Source organism: Stegodyphus dumicola, chromosome 11, assembly GCF_044657685.1.
Source record: "Stegodyphus dumicola isolate Sdum_Otavi_A_Nest chromosome 11, ASM4465768v1".
Classification (NCBI taxonomy): domain Eukaryota; kingdom Metazoa; phylum Arthropoda; class Arachnida; order Araneae; family Eresidae; genus Stegodyphus; species Stegodyphus dumicola.
The window spans coordinates 108,333,952-108,355,278 of NC_140778.1; the positions used below are offsets into that span (position 1 = coordinate 108,333,952).

A 21,327-nucleotide genomic window follows, 5' to 3' on the forward strand; every position below is an offset into this window, starting at 1 on the left:
TCATCAGACAGAAAAGATGAAGACATATGAGGCGACTAATCTGGACCTCTTGAACATCTGCCTTGTAAATACTGAATACCACCAAGCTGAACAGTACCTTGTTGGTTCCATTGATTCATACAGTTTTCTCCATTATTGATGTCTTCTGCCCATTCAGATTATTTAAAAATGTAGCTAGACTACTCTTTTGAATGAAGCAGACTACTCTTTTAATGAACTTAAATGAAGCAGACTACTCTTTTCCATTTCCCTTGGAAATGTTCATGAGCTGAAAGAAAGTGCAGAACTTTTTTTTTTTTTTTTCTACGAGATCGGCATGAAACTTTCTGCAATATGCTGTCTAACCTTGCCTTAAATACAAATACTTTTGCTATTTTGTTTGTAAGAACAGCCATTATTTTACTTAAAGATAACTCCAAATGTGCCCATAAACTTAGCAGTCTATTGTTAAAATTAAAGATTATATTTAATAACTGGGTGATGAAACTACCAAAATAGGAAATTTTATTACTTCTGACATCAGAACCATCATATGATCAATTAAATCTCATTTAACACTGTCATTAAAAGTGCTGTGAATAGGACCCTTAGCTCCAGAAATTCTCATTCAATGTTCTTAATTGAGAAAAATAAGAACAGGACTGTAGCTAGGGTTTTCAGCCTCCAGGCACAGTTGAAAATTTTGCCCCCCCTCCTGTTTACCAAGAATGCAAAACATTTCATAATATCAATTTGGCACCCCTTGAATGCTGCACCCAGGGACTGATGTCCTTCCTTGCTTCCCCTTAGTTATGTTCCTGTATAAGAATTGAATATGCATCAATTCACATTCTTGCAGGCAGAAAAATACCTGACATCACAGATCCTAAATTGTCTGATTAAGAGATTCTAAATCTCACAGTTGGTGGCCATACTTTACTTACATGATCATAATGATTTACATAGAGCTCATTGCTTCATAAGTTGCGAAGTTCAATTCCTAGAATTTTGGTCTGCACTAGAAATTGGTTACATAGAACTATCTGCAGCTAATGAAGAAGGTTTGTGCTTTCAGATTTAAAAATATGTTACAGAAAGCAGAGTTAAATTGTACCACCATTTATATTGAATTATCTGTAAACACAGGGGCGTAGCTAGAGGGGGGCATCTGTCTCCGGGCGCCAAACTGATGTTACGACATTTTAGAATTAAATGTTTTCCATCCTTGGCAAGGAGTAGGGGGCACGAAATCTTCAGTTGTCCCTGGGCGCTGAAAAGCCTAGCTACAACTCTGTGTAAACAGAAACAAAATCTCAGTCAATTAGGTCTTAGAAAATAGATTTGTACCATTTAGATCAGCCAAGAGGCTCAAATGATGCTATGAGGTTAAAAACAAATTTCTCCTTTCCCACTGCATGCTTTCATACTGTAATTGATAGCTGTCAAAAGGTCCAGAGATGAGTAGGTCTCATTCCCTTCTTCCTAGTTACCTTTTACTAAGGGAGAATATGAGGAATTTTTGCCTTTCCCACTGCCTGCTGTCATAGAGTAAGTGGTTGTAGATGTGAGTAACTGGAGGATCTGAAGTTCAAATCACAGCAAGGGTACCACTTTTCGTTTCCTACATTCAAATATGTATGTAATGGCTCCATATTGTGTGTCATGAGTTTACTCCTTCTTAAACTGAGTCATTTTTCAGAATCTGCAAGAAAATTTTAAATATTCCATGTGAGACATACTTTTTTTTATTGAGTAATTACTGAAGAGAAAAAGTGAATATAAAATGCATGATGCACACTTTTCATATTAGTGTCTGAATGTAGCAGAACTTGCTTTGCTTATGTCTTCCATTAGATGTAAAACATGACAGTCTGAGAAAAATTTTGTCATGTATGTTTCAGAAAGTTATAAAGATGTAATCTTGTTTGAAATCTTTCGGAACGGTTGAGCCAGCAGTACCAAATTATGATTTCAGGAATTAAAACAAATTTCAGTATTCTTCTGTTATCAGAACAGGATTAAAATATGATTGCATGTATGCACGTGTGTGTGTATCTATGTGTATACATACATACATATATATACATATATGCATATATGAACATATATAGCCATACATACTTACATTTCTAAATTTGGTCCCAGTAACAGCAGAGTATCAAAATTTCATTAGAGTTGATATTTTCTTTCATTCAACAAAACTGAACACTACTGTAGGTGTACAGTGTAAAACTCATATCATTAATTGGTTAAATTAAATTAAAAAAACTGCTCACAATCAAACTGATGCCACATTCATCAGTACAGTTGTAATTATACCGTTTTTGACTGAAACTTGTATCGGGCAAAAGGGGCATTTTCCCGAGAAGAGCATTTAATTAATTTGTGTAATATCAAACATGATTGCCCAGCCTTTTTTTTTTTTTTTTTTAATCTCTAAATTTAAAACTGAATAGTTAATAGGAATTAAGTTTTTAGCAAATTAATAAATTGAAATATGAAATAATATTCTCTGAAATTTTGGCATGGGTAGTTTTGAGATTTTGATTGAGAGAAACTGTTTGCTCTAAAATGTAAAATTTTCCTTTATATGTGAATAGTTATCTAAAATAACTGATTATGTTGTGATGTGTGCAAATTCTATTAAAATTTTTCAAAGTGAGAATTGATTATTTTATTACCTGTACCTCTACTGCTATAAATTCCTCAACCACACTATAATATGATTAACCTACTCATCTCTAGCCAATTTTAAATGAATATATAAGGCTTTTAATGCCATATAAAAATTTATATCTCCAGGATCTGTTGTTATCATTTAAAATTAGTAAATAATATATTTCTTTCATGTTGTTGTATTCTAAATGTATAATAAAATGCAGAGTATGCATAATTCTTAAAATTATATTTTACTATCATTATGAAAATATGCAATCTGCTATTGAGATTAAGAAAATTAAGAATGGTTATACCTCTATGATGCCCAAGGCGACAGACACAATCCTATACTTCTTGCAGCAGTGAATTTCGTGGGCTTATTCTGATGTCAGCCAAACAAGATTCATCACAGCAACAGAAAAAATTATCAGAAGAATGAATCTTTACAGATCTTTTGTAATCTGCTGTGTAAGTTTAATGTTAAATTTTGGTGATAGCACCATTTACTAGCCAGACACAGAAGTGATGAATTTCCATCATCTACCATTGATGATGGAATTCATGTGTGTGTAATTTAGCACTCGGATAAAATACTTATAGACTGGGAATCTTTTGAGACAAAGTGTTAAACTCACCATTTCTTCTGTGAAAAAGCAGATTCTTGAAGTATTAAAAAAAAAAATTTTTGAAATATTGATTTATGTTTTGGATTTTAAAATTTTTATTTAATTTAATGACTAAAACATTTTTATAGGTTTACAGACTGTAGAAAATTCAAAATAATTGTATAATTTTATAAAAAATTCATAAGAAAGAAAAGGTAATTTATTTATAAATAATTATTGACCTTAATAATGCAGATATAATACATGCTTAAAAAAAAGTCCAAAAATTTGTTTTAATGAATTATTAACTGGTGAAAACAGAAAATTAGGCAATTTCATCATATCAGTCAATAACATGTAGCTAAAGTATGATCTGTTTATTAAATTAGGGTTCAAATTCAACTTCAATGTGGATTTTTACTAGTGGACTCAATACTGGTATTTCAAAAGTGATCGGTGATGTATTTCAAGCAGAATTCAATGCTCGTCTCTCTGAAGCATGCTGTGGCCCATCTGCAATGAAGTCTAAGGTTTCAAAATTCCCTTTGATTGGTATCTGCCAGGAAAATTGTCTTACATATGCAGAGAAATTCAAAGTTCTGGTACTACTTTTAAATTTCGAATTTTCTATTTAAATTATTACGTTTATTATATGAGAAGTAATTAATTTATACATTTTTTTAAGGGAAGTGTATTTTAAGTTTTAAAGTATATAGGCTTCTAAAATTTTTCATTTAGGTTGTATTAAAAAATTTAAATTGGCAATACTGTCAAGGACTAAACTATCATGAAAATACTAGGAAAGCTATAGCAAGTGATTTTCTAGTTCGCTGCTTTTTGCCATTCCTGTGATTTCTGATAGCTTTGTCCTGAATAAAAGCAATGTTAAAAAATTTGATTGGTATTAAATAATTTTGCATTTAGCCCAAAATTTAATCAAATTTTAGTATATTTATTTGTAATCCTGATGAGAACTAATAATTAGTTTTTAATTTAAAAACATTTTAAACTTGTTAGCCTATCAGCTAAACTGCAAAAATTAGGTTGGAAATGAATATTTAAGAATGTTTGCTATGTAGTGATAACTGTCACTGTACCTTTATTTTACCCTAGAGACAAATGCAAAAACTATCATGGAAGTGAATAATTAAGGATGTCTGCTGTGATACTTGTAATTATATCTTTATTATAATTATTATGTACCTTGTTTATTTATTATTATTATTATTATTATTATTATTATTATTATTATTATTATATCGTTATGTGAAAATAAAATGCTACCACTGCATCTTTAAGAAAGAACATTAAAAATTCAACGAATTCTATGATTACTGCACTTTTTCTTTATAATCTCTTTGCATATATAAATATAAATACTGTAATGTTCTTTAGTACCTTGATGTTCAACTATAACACTTATAGTTCTTGATTATTTATTCCCATTGCTTACGTGAAATGTATGATACCTGTGTTCTGCAGTCTTCATAATCTATAATTTTCCATTAATAACGCCTTATATCTTTCATATGTGAGAGACATAATCATGAATCCTTTCATATTATTCTAGCGCTATCAAAAATTTGGAATTATGAGAAGACTATGAAACAATAATCAACTCTATACAAAAATATTCAAATTTTGTATCCTATGTTAATTTCTAATGATTATAGCAAATAATATAGGTTATTAGTGAAGGTGCGAAGAATACTGTGCAGTTTTGATAATCAATGTTGAATTGCATTGCTTTAACTAAAAATATTCATTCTAGAAATGTTCTGACTAAAAGCTCTCTAAGATGGTTTGTATATGTCATGAAAATGTATCTTAATTTTTAAAAAATTTTTAAGGTGTCTCTTATAAACTAACCAAGAACCTACAGTGAACCTGCCACACAGACATGAATGAAATACCAGCGCAGAAGAAGGGTGAAAATAATCCTTTTATTAAGTACAACTAATAACAGAAAGGCGTGATCTTCGGGTTTTACAGTAACACTGTAAACTTGTGCTGAAACTTAAATGTAGAATATAAATCAGTTCAAAGTCTAATTAGAATAGTGCTGGATTAGCACACTAAACTATGGCTAACTTAGGCTGACTCAACAAAACCTAGCAGATATGGCAATTATCCACAAATGGACAAGGGGCATACTAGCATAACAGCGAGATAGCAACAAAATGTGCGCTGGCTAGTGAAAACACACTCTGAATAAACTTGGATAGTCGTCCATTTAAATACTCACTTAACTTAAAATTTACATCCTGTTGAGGAAATGCAAGGGCAAGTTGAGGAGTTCAGGAAAGATGTCAAACTTAAAATAATTTATTATGCAAATTAAGGGAAACCCTACAAAGCATCAGACTTTTATTCTTCATTAGCCAGTTCTTTGAAACTATAATGATCTCTAAAGCTAGTTGTTAATCATTTTAATTTATATAGCTATAATAAAATCATTTTAACTTATATAGCTATAGAAAATAATGGGCATATATTCAAGTTGCTAGTACATATCCGTGTCACAAAAGTGTTAGCTACTGAATTAATTTGTCCTAAAAAAATGTCTGAATTTATTTGTCCTAAAGAATTCTATAATTATTTGCTAATAATCACATATATTCATATAATTCCTAAACTTTGAAAACATATAGTCTTTCCTGAAACAGAAATGTTTTGATTTAATTATTTATCACATTCTTATTTGGTAGCCTATGTGGCTGTCATAAATACAAGCATCTGTTAGCCCTTTAAATAGATATACAGGTGATGATAAAGGTAGATCAAATTGTGAAGTATCAGTTGTTCATTGATATTTAGCATCACGTAAAGGTCTGCTGAGTCAATCCATTCTCCAAAATTGTTTTCTGATTTTTAAGTGTTTTGCATATGCAAAGGGTGAGCTAATACATTAATGACACTGATGAAAGCTATATCGACCTTTCCTTCCCTAACGAGCACCTATATATCCTATGTAATAACCTTGCTGTACTAGTAGAAATTCAATGTGTATTATTTTGCATTTTCATCATTTGAATGGCATGGGAAATTTTATCATTAAATTAGGAAAAAATGTGATAAAAGTATCTACTAATAAAATACTAAAATTTTTCAGCAGGAAAATGGAAGTTTACCATCGTCACTGATATGGATGAAATAATTACTGTGATTGTTTGAAATCTGATAATGCATTATAATAAACTACTAAGTACCACATATGGAGTAACATAGTTTAATGGGAAGTGAGTGAGAAATGTAAGTGTAAAGTTTAGCTATGTTATCTGCATATAATAAAACTCCAAGCTAATTAAACTATGTTACTCCATATGTGTATCAGAATAGTTATATATGAATATATATATAATTCTGTTTTGATCCTCAAAGTTACATTTTGCTGTTTCTGAAAAACTGGTAAAACTGAACAACAGGGTTCCATTCACCTGAAATGTTAAAGAAATAAAAAAGGAAGTGGGGAAAAATTGTGTATATCAGTTCTCTCAGATATTAAAAGTGCATATTTTAAATGATATCCAATAAATAAAGATTTCTGCTTAAAAAGAAAATAAAAGAAAACAGATGAAGAGTTAGTACGCTTCCTCCCCCCAGAAAATTAGCCCATTTCAAATCTGATCACCACCTAGATTTGGTCAACTGGGTCTCATTCTCTTCCCTGTCACTCTTTAACTAGTAGAAATTATAAGGAATTGTCACACTCCTCCTTGCATACTTGTGATCCGTGTGGTGTAATGGGTAACACATCTAATTTGCATTGGAAGATCTATTATTCAATCTAAGCTTCTTGGTATAGCTGATTTTTTGTGCTTCTCACATATATTTAAAATATTGCAACATTTTGCGCAAAAATTTTTAAGATCAAATAGGTCTTACGTATCATTACTTGTTAGCTTTTCAATTTCTATTTCGATTATATATATATATACAGTCAAAAGTCATTAATCCGGACTCGTCGGGACTTCGGCGATTCCGGATTATAGATCATCAGTTTAAATCTGGTAAGATGGCACGCAGAAATTATAAAATTAAAAATATGAAACCGTAATTTATGAAATAAAGAACAATTATGATCTCAAGGGTATCAAAATTTACAAAAAGAAAAAGCTTAATATTTATTTGTTTACTTTATTAAACATTTCTTTCAATATAAGTTGTTTAAGTTGCTTCGTTTTTTATGTGATAATACATTCTCTTTAATTCTTTAAACAGACATAATTTCTTGTTTAGTTACAAATTTCCGCTGTTCAAGTCCTATAATTGCTGTGTTGAGAATACCGACTAATTTGTCAATCGAAATGTTTTCGTTTTCAATAACCTCTGGGTCACTTTCTTCACTATCAGAAGCGAATTATAATGACAAGGAACTTGATTTAAATCATATCAAAGACGAAGTACATCGAGATGAAATACTACACTTAGTAAGGAATTATAAGCCAAATAAAATAAAAACATCTGCTCTGAAGATAGGGATAGTGCTGACAGATCAACTTCCGTTCTGCGGCGTGAAATTGATAAACAGATTTCGGATTTCAAAAGATACTTTCGCTTTGTAGATACAAATTACGTATTAGTAAATATATATCGGAAATTCTGTTTGACATAATCGAAAGTTCAAGCTTACTTTTATGAAATTTCTCTAACAATCTGCAAAAAATAATAAGCCGGATCTAATTCGAAGATTAAGGAACAACGCAATCTGCAACATTAACTGAATTAGATAATTTTAGCTTTGCTTATACCGTCCGTTACACATTAAACGCGCATGCGCACACACATATTCGCAGCCGTAAAGGTCTTATGCGCAATCGTAAACACCTGTGCGCATGTGTGAACGCAACGCATGCGCAGAAAGTTTGTAGCCTTGAGGTCCGGATTATGGGTGTCCGAATTAACGACTTTTGACTGTATATATATATATATACACATTTCTTTTTCTCCAATCTGTCAGTTAGCTATTGTTCATGCTTTTCTTTAGAAATGTGACTGTTCTGTTACTCTTTACTTTAGAAATATAATAAATAATGCCATTGCACTATGTGGTTGTATATTGTAATCGGTAACTGTATTAATTAAGCATTTTTTTAATCCAATGTATTCTTAGTTTCTTGGTTTATTTTTAAGTATCATAGGAGTAATATTTACCATGAAAGATGGATTGTTATAGATTTTTTTTGCAGAATGGACATTTTTTTTAAAGGTTTGATATTTCCTTTTAAAAATATTCCCTGTTTTTTTAATGGTTCAGATAGATATTTCCTTTTGTATATGTATTTCTTTCATTTGCATAGTCGATTAGTAAGGTGAATTTTTTTTATAACATTCTTAGTTATGGCACTGTATTTTTTTCAATTCATTAAGTTATTTAGTTATTCATGTTTAAAAATTATGTTTGTTCATTAAGTTCGGTCAGAGAAATTGTTCCATTTGGTAATGGATAATTGCTGAAAGGCAGGGAAATTAAGAGATGAATTTTAGGGTCAACCCTTTTAACTGCTCAAAGAAAACACAGAGGATTGACAAGTGATTGAAAACTCCATAGTATTAATCAGTTGATGAAAAAATTTTGATAAATACCCCCCCCCCCAAAAAAAAGATATGCCCCAAATGTGTAAAGTAACACTTTATTAAAAAAAATAAGCTATGTATGTAAATGGGGAATTGGAATTAAAGCTAATTCATTTTGTTTATATTTATATTTTAAATTTTTTTATCTGAATTATTTGCATGATATAAATGTTTTACATGACTGGGACTATGTGGCTTTAAATCTTTTTTTTATGACTCTGAGTTTATCATCCTAAATGTTTATATCTGGGACAAAAGTTTTCCAGAAAAATGGAAAAAGAAAATCATTAGAATTTTCAGATGATATTTCATCATGTCTATGCGAAAACAAACTATAATTTGTATTCAAATTCTTAATCTTTGAGAGCTACAGGAAGCATTAATGTAGGATTATTTGTCTGTAAAGGGCTTTACTACTTTTATGTATAATTAGAAACAATGTTATGACAAATTTATTTCAGTTGGGGTCAATGCTTTCTTCCACCATAATCAAAACTATATTGCATGATAAATTATGCTATCATTAATTTTATTGCACTAGTTAAAATGAGGATGCACACTTAATGCCTTTATACACATTTATAAAAATGTTGTCATATGGTCAAACTCACATTTCCTTTTTACAAAAAAGGGCAACCCATATGATAACACACTTGAAATAAATGAGCTCATATAATACCTCTGAAAATAAATTTTACTAGCAAAAATAGTTATTCTCTTAGAAAATAATTTTTCTTGTTCCTTTTTAGGAAAAACGTGTTAAAGTTCAGAATACTGGCAATAATCTTGAAGAACAGAAGTTCAATCTTAACCCTTACCATTCTCATTTCCTCATAATTCGTGATAAAATAATAGATATAGAACACACTACTCGCTTTCTTTTAAAAATAGAAGAAATTTTACAAGGAAGTACCTTCTTAGATGCTCTTTATGAAGGTAACATATTTAATTCATGTTTTGCAGTAAAAAATATCTGAACTCATATTATTTTAATATGATTAAGCCAATATAATTCTAACATTTAGTTTCTGAGTTTTGAAGCCACTGTATGGCTATGATTAGATAAAATAATGAATCTATTGTTGTAAAAACACTTTATGACCTTTTCTGAGAATGTGAATGTTTATTAGTAACTAGTTAAATAGTTAGTAAATAGTTCTGCTTTTCTTTCTTTACAATCTGCTCGCTATTTTTTACCAGATGAAATTTTTACATTTTAACTGCTGTGTCTAGCACTGACTAATGCTAATTAGAGGCTTCATTAAACGTTTATTAGAGGTCATTAAACGTTCATTAAACACTAATTAGAGGCTTCATTAAACGTTTATACTTAATCATTAGAATTTTCATAATAAATTATTGACAAGGAGTTTTAAACTCCTTGTTTTATTTACAACTAAATTTTTTGTGTATAAAAAATAAAATTATTCTTCATTTGAGCTTCATATGTAAAACATCATATTGTGTTCAGGGTGGCAAGTTTCTGAAAATGTTTTTTAAATCATCGGAAACTGGTACAAATCATTGGAAAATGTTAAAAATCATCTGGAATTATGTTAAAAATGTCAAAATCATAATAAAATTGGGACAGCAAGAACTAATTTCTGCCATAAAAATGGCACTAACTCGCAAAAATCATTAAGTAATTTAAAATTGAGTTCTATAAGTAGTAGAGAAAGAAATGTATTTTAAAGTGTACGAAAAAAAAAGTTCACTTAAGAGACTTAAACTCTTAACAGAGGAAACTAATGAGGATAAATTTGTATTTTTTTATTTATTTACTTTTAACATTAAATTTTAATCATATCTTTTTGCAGAAATAGGATTATGAATAATAGAAATTTGACAAATTTCCTTTTTTTTTTTTTTTTTTTTTCCAAATTAAAATATACGTATTCCCCCCCTTAAAAATAGTTTTATGAAATATTACTAATTTAAAGCAAAGCATTTAAAATATTTTATTAATTAGTAATATTAATTCACATGGTGTTTAAAATGTTACTTTTTTCTAATTATTGCCATTTTCTGCTAATTTAACCCCTTAACTGCCGTGGGCGTATATATACGCCTTGCTCAGCCGATGCGTTAACTGCCCCAGGCGTATATATATGTCTTTCCAAACTGCTATCATTTGCTTTGCGCTGCTACACCTAAAATTATTTGCAAAGTTAACGCATTGGCTGCGCATCTGGGGCAGTTAACGCATCGGCTGAGCAAGGCGTATATATACGCCCGCGGCAGTTAAGGGGTTAACCTGGTTAAAAGCAGTTTCTGCCAGTGATAAGACCAAACTCTTCTGCCAGCCTAGGTTCTGTTGCATAACTATTCATTTTGTCACTGTTCTGTTGCAATCACACTCATTGCTTTATGATAAACTATTTTTATTCATGTTTAATTTTATACTTGTGATATTTTAATAAGAACTGCAGTTGAAATAACAAACCCTTAAAACATGAGCTTTCTGTGCTTTCTGTCAGAAATAGAAGAGACGTAACACCAGAAAATTGAATTGATTAAAACTTATTTCAATTCAATTATTATTTGTTTTAAATTTAGTCAATAATTTATTATAATTTTATTTTTGAAAATTATAAAACTGAGATCAGATGCAAATATTTAAAACCAACTGTGTATTTATTCAAAACACTTACAAGCTTCTTTTGAATATTATAAACTTTCAATGACTTTAAATTATGCATTTTTATACTTTGACACTAAATGTTATGTTATTTGTTTTAAATAAACATAATTATCTTAAATAATTAAGTAATCCGAAATCAACAGAATGTATTGAAAATTTTCAGTTAACTGTTAAATGGGTTAATTTTTTTAAAGCAATATCTAGTTTATTTTAATCTTACCAATATGCATAAATATTTTTTAATGATAGAAGATTTTTCTTTCTTTTATTGAAGTAAAATGCAAATAAGTTATCTGCTGCACATGTATCGATATTCATTAGTAAAACATTAGTAATTCATTAGTAAATCATTCTTTTTTAAAGGTTTTAGAGGAAAATGAAAAAGAGAATCTCTTAAAATTATATTAGATGTAAACTGTAAATTACATAATAACTTTATTACATAATTGTAGTTTTCTTTGTTGTGTATTATTTATTGTAATAATAATTACTATACATAATTAAAATTTATATTCGGAATCTTGCATTACAGATGATCTTCAGCAAACTGTTCCAGCATCACCTATACCAACAATTGCTATTCTTGTTCAAGGAGATATAAATTCTATTCATTTTATATTAGCCCATTTAAAACGCAAGCTTCCAGTTCTTATTATGAGAGGTAGTGGGGGTCTAGCAGAAATTCTTGCATATGCCTACTATGAAGTACATAGAAGGTGAAATTAGACTTTAGTAATCTTATTTGTTTTTAATTAAGATCTCTCTTTATATTTCTGAAGAATGTTGTATAGTAATAATAATGAATATTTATGAAATTTTATATTTTTCTAGTAATTTTAGATAGTTGTAAATTTTTCTACTTCCCATCTAAAATATCATTTCAGAAAGATGCCAAAATTCTCTGCTGTGCGATTTGTCTCGTAGTCATTTTCAGTTCTTTTGCTAATTGATGCTAACATTTGTTTTCTTATTGTGTGACAGTAAGTCATAGTAAAAGTAAAATAATAATAAAAATAATATAAATATAAAAAATATGAAATACTTTCATCATTTCTATACACATTTGTTCATACTAACTTAGTACTTGTAACTAACTAGAACCAAGAGCTGTATTAGAAGCCAAAAAGTGTGATAACTTGCCACTATATGCCTCCTGTTGCGAATATCTGCTTTTTGTAGTCATGTTCTCAATTATTAAGGATTTCTTTGAAACTATAGTGTAGAAGATAACTAAAAATTATTCACTAGACTGCTAAAAGTAAATCTGTCAAATTTCTGCTATAGTTAGATCAACAGCACTGGAAGCAACCAATATTCATATTGATACTAACCTTGTCACCTATGATTCCAGCTCTCACTTATGATTTCAGTTGACTCGCTAGTGTTGAACTTTATAAATCTTCTTGTTTAAATGCCAGTATGCTGTTCAGTTTGGATTTAATAGTTAAATATTAAAATAATTCGTTTGAAATACATTACTTAATAAATATTTCTTTTTTTCCCTGTTTTAATGGTCCACATACAGCTTCTCGTCCAGAAAGGAGGGAGAAAATACCTTATATACTCTTCCTTTTATAGGGCGACTGCGGATTAGAGGATTTAGTCACCAAATCCTGGTGGTAAAGAATAATCATCCACCACCTTTTAGTCGGGTTCTACTGTAGAGTCATTTTATAATTTTTCGAAATCAAAGAAATCGCAGCGCCTTCACCAGGATGCGAGCCTTGGACCTCTCGAATACGCACTGAGTATGCCACTATTACACCACAAAGGCATGCAGAAAGGAGGGAGAAAATAGCTTATATACTCCCCCTTTTAAAGGGTGACTGGAGATTAGGGAACCCATTGCTAAATAATGGTGGTGAAGAATCGTCATCCAACCCTCTTTTTTTAACCTTCCAGCATGCGCACTAAGAGTCCTTAAAAGTCCTTGGGTTTTTTTTAAATTGGTTTTTGGTCCTTAAAAGTCCTTAATTTTGGCCAAAGCCAGCAGAAGGTCTTTAATTTTGGTCATCTGAAATTTCTGTCTGTTTTTAAGACTACCATTTTGAGTTTGAATTAGCGTTTTGGAGGAATATTTTTGGCAATTCAATGACATTTATGGTTATCTTTTTAATGGGTGAATGGGTTCATGGGTTATAATTATAACTTGTTCCTATTTCTAATGTAAATGATGGGATACTCGAGTTTCTAAGCAAGAAATAGTATAAGCATTTCAAAATTATTCCATTTTTTCTAATGAACAACTCTTAAACAACTTTTCGCCTTCAGAGTTGTGAATTCATTTATTATACGATTCTAAATTTGGCAACTTACCAACATTTTGGCAATTTTAAGATAAGTTTCTATAGAAAATTTTTAATTCTTAGATCTGGGAATTTTTCGATGATTCTTTTTTTAACTTTGTAACTTTGATAAATTTTATCAAAATAATTGTAATATATTGAAATTATATTTAAAAAAATATTAAAATAAAACATTTTTATTTTTTGCTGTCATATTATAAAGTTTCATTTTGGAAATTATTATACAATATTTTAAATCTGAAAAAAAGATATAATGCTATAAAGTACAACTTATGATACAATTCTCAGTGAAAGCAAAATTAGCTAATTAAAATTGTTTACTTTTTAATTTTTCATGGTAAGAGTTTTTCCCATGTAATTGTCTTGAAATATGCTTCCGTCTTCTCTATAAAATTAATTTTACACTTTTTCCCTCTGTTGCCTCCTTCCCAAAAAAATATTTTCGACTTCTTGCTGTTACAGAACTGGTAGGGATAATTTTTCTTTGAGATTTTAGACATTGTAGCTTGGTAAGTTTAGAAAGATTTGAAGGCAAGATTTATAGACTCACAACTCTAGAAGATTCCATAAAAATGAGACAAGAGGAAAAATGTCTCCATGGTATTAACGTGTAGTAGATGTATTTTACAGAAGGTTTGCGATGAATTTAACATATTTATCTTCTCTTTATTTTCTCTATTTTTCACTAGACACAAGCATGAATATCAAGAATGCTTCTAATGTTATCACATGGACAGGCATTATAAAAAGGAACTTTTTGTTAAAAAAGGAATTGAAAACTGACAATTTAAAAAAGATTCTTCTAATATGTTTTGATGCATCATACACAGGGCTGGCACTATGCATTTTTTTTACTTGATGCAATCTTTGAGGATCCTAGATTCTGCTACATAGTGCCTTTCTAAATTCTGCTTTTAATGTTTGCTCTAAATTGTAAAAGTTTTGCCATTTCTAGATTTTGTTGCTCGTTGTGTCATTAAATTCTAAAAATTCTGCCACACCAGCTCTGTAACCGCCCTTATCATATATATTTCATATTTTTTCTGAATGTTCATATTACTAAAGAAATAAAATTTGCAGCTTTTTCTTTACGTTTCTAAATACATTTAGTTTTTTTAGAATAACAGAAATCCTTAATTAAATCAAAAAGTTCTAAAATGAAAAAGAAATGTGTTGAAGAAAGAAACTGAATATAGGAGGAAAATTATCCTTCAAATATAATTTTGTAAATCACCCATTTGTTTATAATTTCAGCCTTTACTATAATTTCCCAATTCTATTTCCTCATATGATAAGGCCCACCAGCGGCCGAGCGGTAAAGTCGCTGAACACTGGTAGTTCGGTCCGAGGTTCGAATCCCGTGAATGGGCTGGCTGCATGGGCGTTTTCGTGGTTTTCCCCATGTGTAACATGTATACGAGCCAGTTTCCCTTAAGACCTCCACGAAGGCATCCCTCTCCTTAGGCATCAGAACATGCCTTTATGTTCTTTCTAAGTAAGAGGCTTATTTTAACCTTTGTCTGATATTGTAGTTACTTTCAGATATAGCAATAATATGCTTCACGTCTGTCGGGGGTTTTGGACTATTTAACTTTTAACAGATCAAGCAAACCCTCATAGCTACATTGTGGAGGGGTTGACAAGTTAGGAGATAAAACACGTAGAAACTAATGAGAACACTGGTTTGTATATTGAGATAAATTTCTGATTGTTAGAAAAGATGCTTAAAGAGAAGCAAATGAATATAAATTAGCCAAAATGTCTGAAGAGGCTTTAAATTAAAAAGACGGATAAATATTTTGTTGAGTGTTGGTGCTACAAAACGTAAATATTTTGTGGATTTTAATGTGTAATTATTCTAATATCATTTAAGAATCAATATCATAAATTACATGTATTTTAAACTATAAAATTTTATTAGGTTGCGATTTTATTTAATAGGGCTCTGTGTATTAAAGCGAGGTATTGCCTTTCATTAATCCTTACCGTGGTCACATTGATAAAGTACAAAAATGTAAAAATTCACACCTCTGGTGCTTTAGTGGCTTGTTGGAACCTTAGTGTATATTAACTAGGTTACAACTCCTAAAACTCTACACGAAGGTACAATACTAGCTGAATCAAACAGAGCCCAACTTTCAAAAGTTGCCAACCATGCCAATATAAGGCGTTTCAGGTTTGTTCTAATCAGCAGGTCTCTCTCTAGGCCAGCAGCAGTAACATCCAGTCTTTTGTTATGAATCATGCTGATTATGATCTTACTTCTCATTTTAACTGTGCCGCTTGACATAAAATCTATCTGCTATTTACCAAACCTCTAGACTGAGCAAGTATGTGACAAATTGAGATATAAATGAAAAATCAACATAAAGCTCACTGTTAGTAAAGCATAACTAAAATATTACTTATCTTCTTTCAAATATGTCCAACTATTATAAGAGTAAAAAATCTTCTACTGGATAAATTTCATATAGTTTATTCTCAAACTTATTAATAATTCTGTTAATTAATTCATGTTTAATAATAATGAATCCTACTTACGGATCTATTTTATTTTAGGATGGTATTACAAAAGTGAAGTTCAGGCATAGATAATATTTTTAATTAAATTTATTCAGTTCCCATTTATTCATAGGTCCTTAACTTTTTTCATTAATGGTCCTTAAAAGTCTTTAAAAGTACTTAATTTCCGTGAGCAGAAATGTGCACGAACCTTGAACATGTGCCGAGTGTGCTACCGTTATACCACAAAGGCATGCAGAAAGGAGGAAGAAAATACCTTATAATTGTATTAAAAATTCTTATTGCTATTCTAAAATATTAAAGCATTGTTTATATATCTTTCAAAGTGTCTAATGGAGAAAGATGTACAGTACAAAGTCCGTAATCCAGACTCGTCACGACTTCGGCGATTCCGGATTATGGATTTTTCCAGATTATAGATCATGATCAGCAATTTAAATCTGGCAAGATGGCATGCAGAAATTATATTATTAAAAATATGAAACCGTAATTTATGAAATAAAAAGCAAATTATGATCTAAAGGGTATCAAATTTTACAAGAAAAAAGCTTAATATTTATTTGTTTACTTCATTAAACATTTCTTTCAATGCGCGCATGCGAAAAGCGTATGCACATTCTTTATGCAAATGCGTAAAGCTTGTGGCTTTGAGGTCCGGATTATAGATCATTCGGGATAATGGACATCCATATTACGGACTTTGCATTGTATAATAGAAATTTTAGCTTAAAGTATGATATGTATATTTTAACTGTAAAGCTTTAATTCTACAGTTAGGTTACTGCTGTTACACAAATTTAGTTTTATCATCCTGCTTTGTTTGCTCCAAATGCTGATATTGAAAAAGGTAAAAATATTTCATTTTCAAAATCTTTAGAATTCAAACTGTTTAAATATTAAAAAGGAGAATGACTATATTTTTCCAATAGAAAATGATAAAAATAATAAAGAAAAAATGATATTTTTTTGGGGGAGGAGATTTTAAATTGCTTTAAAGAACAAAATCTTGACTTATCATCTTACATACCATTTGGCTTTTCTCTTTAAGCTGGATACTATAAATGAATTTAAGTTCGTGAAACATTTTCTTTGTTATATTGTAACAAATAAACAAATTTTGAGTGTTTCAGTGCAATACATTGCATCTTAAAAAGAAAAGTAAGATTAACTTTTCATCCATACTATTTCAATGTTCAGCTGTCTTGAATCTGCTTTCATAGTTTTCATGTCATTAGTCTGCTATCACGATTTACATAATTCTTTAAAATAATGTCTGTTTCTGAGAAATTCTATCTTCTTCATCTATCCCTGTTTCATCATCATTTCCATTATGAATCCTTCCTCCCGATTCTAGATTTGAAAACCCTAGTTTGATAAGACAATTTTTAGTTCTTATTTTAATTTAGTCAGAAAAATCATAGGCACAATACTTTCATTTCTCAAAAATTCAGTTGGTTGCTGAAGAGCATTACAATTATTCATGAAAAGCAAAATTATACAGTTTTATGATCATATCATTTTGTCTGTATTAAGGCTTACTGTTATCCCCCTCCTTTTTTTTTTTTTTTTTTTTTTTTTTTTTTTGTTACTTTCACCATTATGGCAGACTTTCAATATATCAGAAATGTTTTGATTTGTGATTTATCTTTTCTATTCCATCAGCATTTGCACAGAGTAAAACTTTATTGTGTTCTGCTTTTCTTGATCCTGTTACATTCTTTGATCACCTTTAAATGTCTATGATCCATTAAGAATAGAAATAAAAACAAGGAATAATTTAATGAACTGAATTTATTAAATAACCGTAAGCTGGTATCCATCTATTTCATTGGATAAATTCTTGAATTGTTCTTCAACAGATTGAAATGGGACCCTAATTTGATCTTCTTTGTATACCATGCCATAAGATTTTGTATCACAGTTTATATGCAGAAATGCAGCTGAAAAGCTAAGAGTCTTCATATTCAATTCCAATGCTATTTCTTTTCTCTTCTGGAATATTTTTGATCTAATCATTGGACTATTTGATGTAGAGTAACGGAATGAAAAATTTCAGCAGTGTGTTGCCAATCATAAAAAAAAAATTTTACACAATTTTTTTGACATGAATAGGTTGTAAATTTCTTGCTTTTTCATTTGTTCTTCTACTATCAGAAGCAATTTGTTAATACCCAGTTTTTGAACTGTCTAACTTTTCCCAATCCTGTATTCATCTGTTCTGTTTAAGAATTGTTTTTGAGAATTTCTTTTGTTTGCAAAATATTTTAGCAGTAAATTAGGATTAAATAAAAAAGTTATAACTTAAGTACTAGTTAAGACATTTTTACCAAATGATACAGAAATGAAGCTTCTTTCGTTAGCAAATTCCATTTTATGTTCTGTCCTTCTATGCGACACCCCTTCCATTGATCAACTGAATTTCAACCCTTGCGTCAGTCTGAGATATCTTGCATCTTCATTTTCCTTATTCATATTACTGAATACAATCTTCAGGTGCTAAGAAAGTTTCTTCAGAGAAAATTATTAGAGCTATGAAGAGACATTAATGAAAAAATATCAGGTAAAATGGATGTGTAACCGAAATTAAACATCATATAAATGAATATTTGCTGTAAATATGAGGTAGGATTCAAAAGCTCCCGGACTGAGTCTATAGCATAAAATATATTATGAATTAAATTGTAGAAACACATCCTTCTTCGAAATAAGACCCTTGTGCAACAACATACTTTTGCCACTTCCTGTAAAGTTCATCGAAACATGTCTGGAATCCATTTTTGGCCATGTCCTTTAATTCATCTCGCGATGCACATTTAACTTCGCCTGAAGATCGAAATCGACAACCCAGTAAGCATCTTGCCAGTTCAGGAAATAGAAAGAAATTGCAGGGTGCGAGATCAGGCGAGTAAGGAGGATGAGGCAAAACAATTGTTTTCGTTTTTGCAAAAAAGTCATCGACGAGTAGGGATCAGTGAGCAGGAGCGTTGTCATGCAACAATACCAATACCCATGACTGCTCACGGCACATTTTTGGTCTATTCTTCCAGATCGACTCTCGCAAACGGTGCAGGATTTTGATGTAGAGTTCTTTGTTCATGGTGCGTATTTTAGGGATAAATTCCTGATGCACAATGCCCTGGATATCGAAGAACACCTCCAGCATGACCTTTCCTTTAGAGCGATCTTGGCAGAATTTCTGCTTCCGTGGAGATTGTGGTGATTTCCCCGTTGCCGATGCTCTTTTAGTTTGTGAGTCGTACAAAAAGCACCATTTCTCGTCTCCAGTAACAATTCTGCCAAATGAGGATGGATCTTTGTCAACAGCCGAGATCATGTCTCCCGCCATTTTCATTCGAATTCCCCTTTGGCCTACGTTTAAGATGCGGGGAACGATGTGTTGACACACCCTATGTATGTTAAGATCCTCAGTCGGTATCCACTAACATGTAGCCTCTGATATCCCAACTGATTCTGCTATTTGGCAAATTGTTTGCTGCCCGTTTGCACATACCGCCGCAGACACCTTTTTGATGTTTTCATCGGTGTGCGAAGTCACGGGACAGCCACAGTGTTCGACGTCTTCGGCACTTTCCTTGCCTTCTTTGAAGCTATGATGCCACTCAAAAGCTTACGTTCTCGATAACATTTCACTTCCATACACATGCTTCAACATTTCGAAAGTCTCCGTAGCACTCTTTCCCAAGCGAACACATAATTTGATATTGATTCTCTGCACAACTGACGCCATTTCTTTCTGTCGCCAGTTACTAAATGCACCTGCCCACAAAAAATGCTGTTGCTGCAAACTTTCGACCACGTGATTTGAGACAAACCACTTTTAGAAAAGGGAGGGAATGTAGTAACATGAAAACGTTCTCGTAGTCACACTACTGCAAAAAAATTTTATGTTATAGACTCAGTCTGAAAACTTTTGAATCCTACAGTGTATGATCAGAAATGAATCAGGAAGTGTATAAATGTAAAAGATGCATGCGTAAAGTGTCTCAGAACTCTGCGTTTAAACTTTGAGGGATGTACAGAACACCAGTTTGAACCCTAAATTCATACAGGAAAACAGGACCAGAAATGAATAGGCGAGACTATACACCAGTGCTTCACATTGCTACTGGGGCATCTTTATTGAGGCTTGTGACATTATGCAAAAAAACATTCATAATTTTACATATGCTGACTTGGTGGATGTGCATTTCATGTATGAGTTAGCTGATTATAATGGATGAACAGAGATAGAAATATATGTGGGAGAGATAATCAAACCAGATTTGTAATGCATTATCAGAATCTAGCACACATCACTGCGAACAATCAGAGTTTTGAACACCTTATTTTTTTATTTATTTTATTAATGAGCACTTTTGAATACTTGTGAAACTATATTCTGTGTCTACTAGTTTTTGTATTGTTCAGTTTTGCTTAATAAAGTGCTTAGTGCTTTGCATTGCATTTTGTGTTACTGCTGTGGTTTTGTCTTTCTTTTATTTCCTGCAGGGGCATGTCTGTTCATGCTTTTCAATAGATATGATGCTTATGCTTTCTACCTGCCCACAGAGTTTGTACATGGAGTTCTGAGATGCCCTTATGTAAATGAAAATTGTATAATCAGTGCTTCATGGTACATGATGTTGTTCTCTACTTGCCTTTAAAATTTGTACATGGTGTTTTAAGACATCCTGTATAAATGAAAACCATATAAACAGTGCTTTACTCTGCTGATTTCAAGGTTTTTTTTTTTTTTTTTTTTTTTTTTTTTTTTTTTAATCCTATAATTATCCTTTTTGTAGTATTTACTTTTATATTAATTATATCATTATCTTTTGAAGTTTTCAGAAAATAAAGGATATAGAATATGTGGAAAATATTCTAAAAAAAAGCTTAAGTGATAAAATTACATCTGTTTTTCCTGCTTTGAAGGATAACAAAGTGGCTCATAGTTCATTTTTCTCTAGAATACTGGAGTGCATTAAATTTTCAGAACCAGTGAGTATTTTTTATTTCTGTTATCTTTTTCTGATTTAAA

The 21,327-nt window shown here is 30.7% G+C and overlaps 1 protein-coding gene across 4 annotated transcripts in view; it reads left to right on the plus strand.

Annotated features, from left to right (window-relative positions):
- The window catches only part of LOC118192464 (transient receptor potential cation channel subfamily M member 2-like), a 137,403-nt gene that overhangs the window by 4,222 nt on the left and 111,854 nt on the right, over positions 1-21,327 (plus strand). For all 4 annotated transcript variants that reach the window (XM_085827073.1, XM_085827072.1, XM_085827071.1 and 1 more), the window contains exons 3-6: positions 3,632-3,844; positions 9,569-9,755; positions 11,993-12,176; positions 21,131-21,287. In XM_085827073.1, the coding sequence (XP_085683199.1) occupies positions 3,632-3,844; positions 9,569-9,755; positions 11,993-12,176; positions 21,131-21,287 (741 nt within the window). The remainder of the gene's footprint in view (positions 1-3,631; positions 3,845-9,568; positions 9,756-11,992; positions 12,177-21,130; positions 21,288-21,327) is intronic.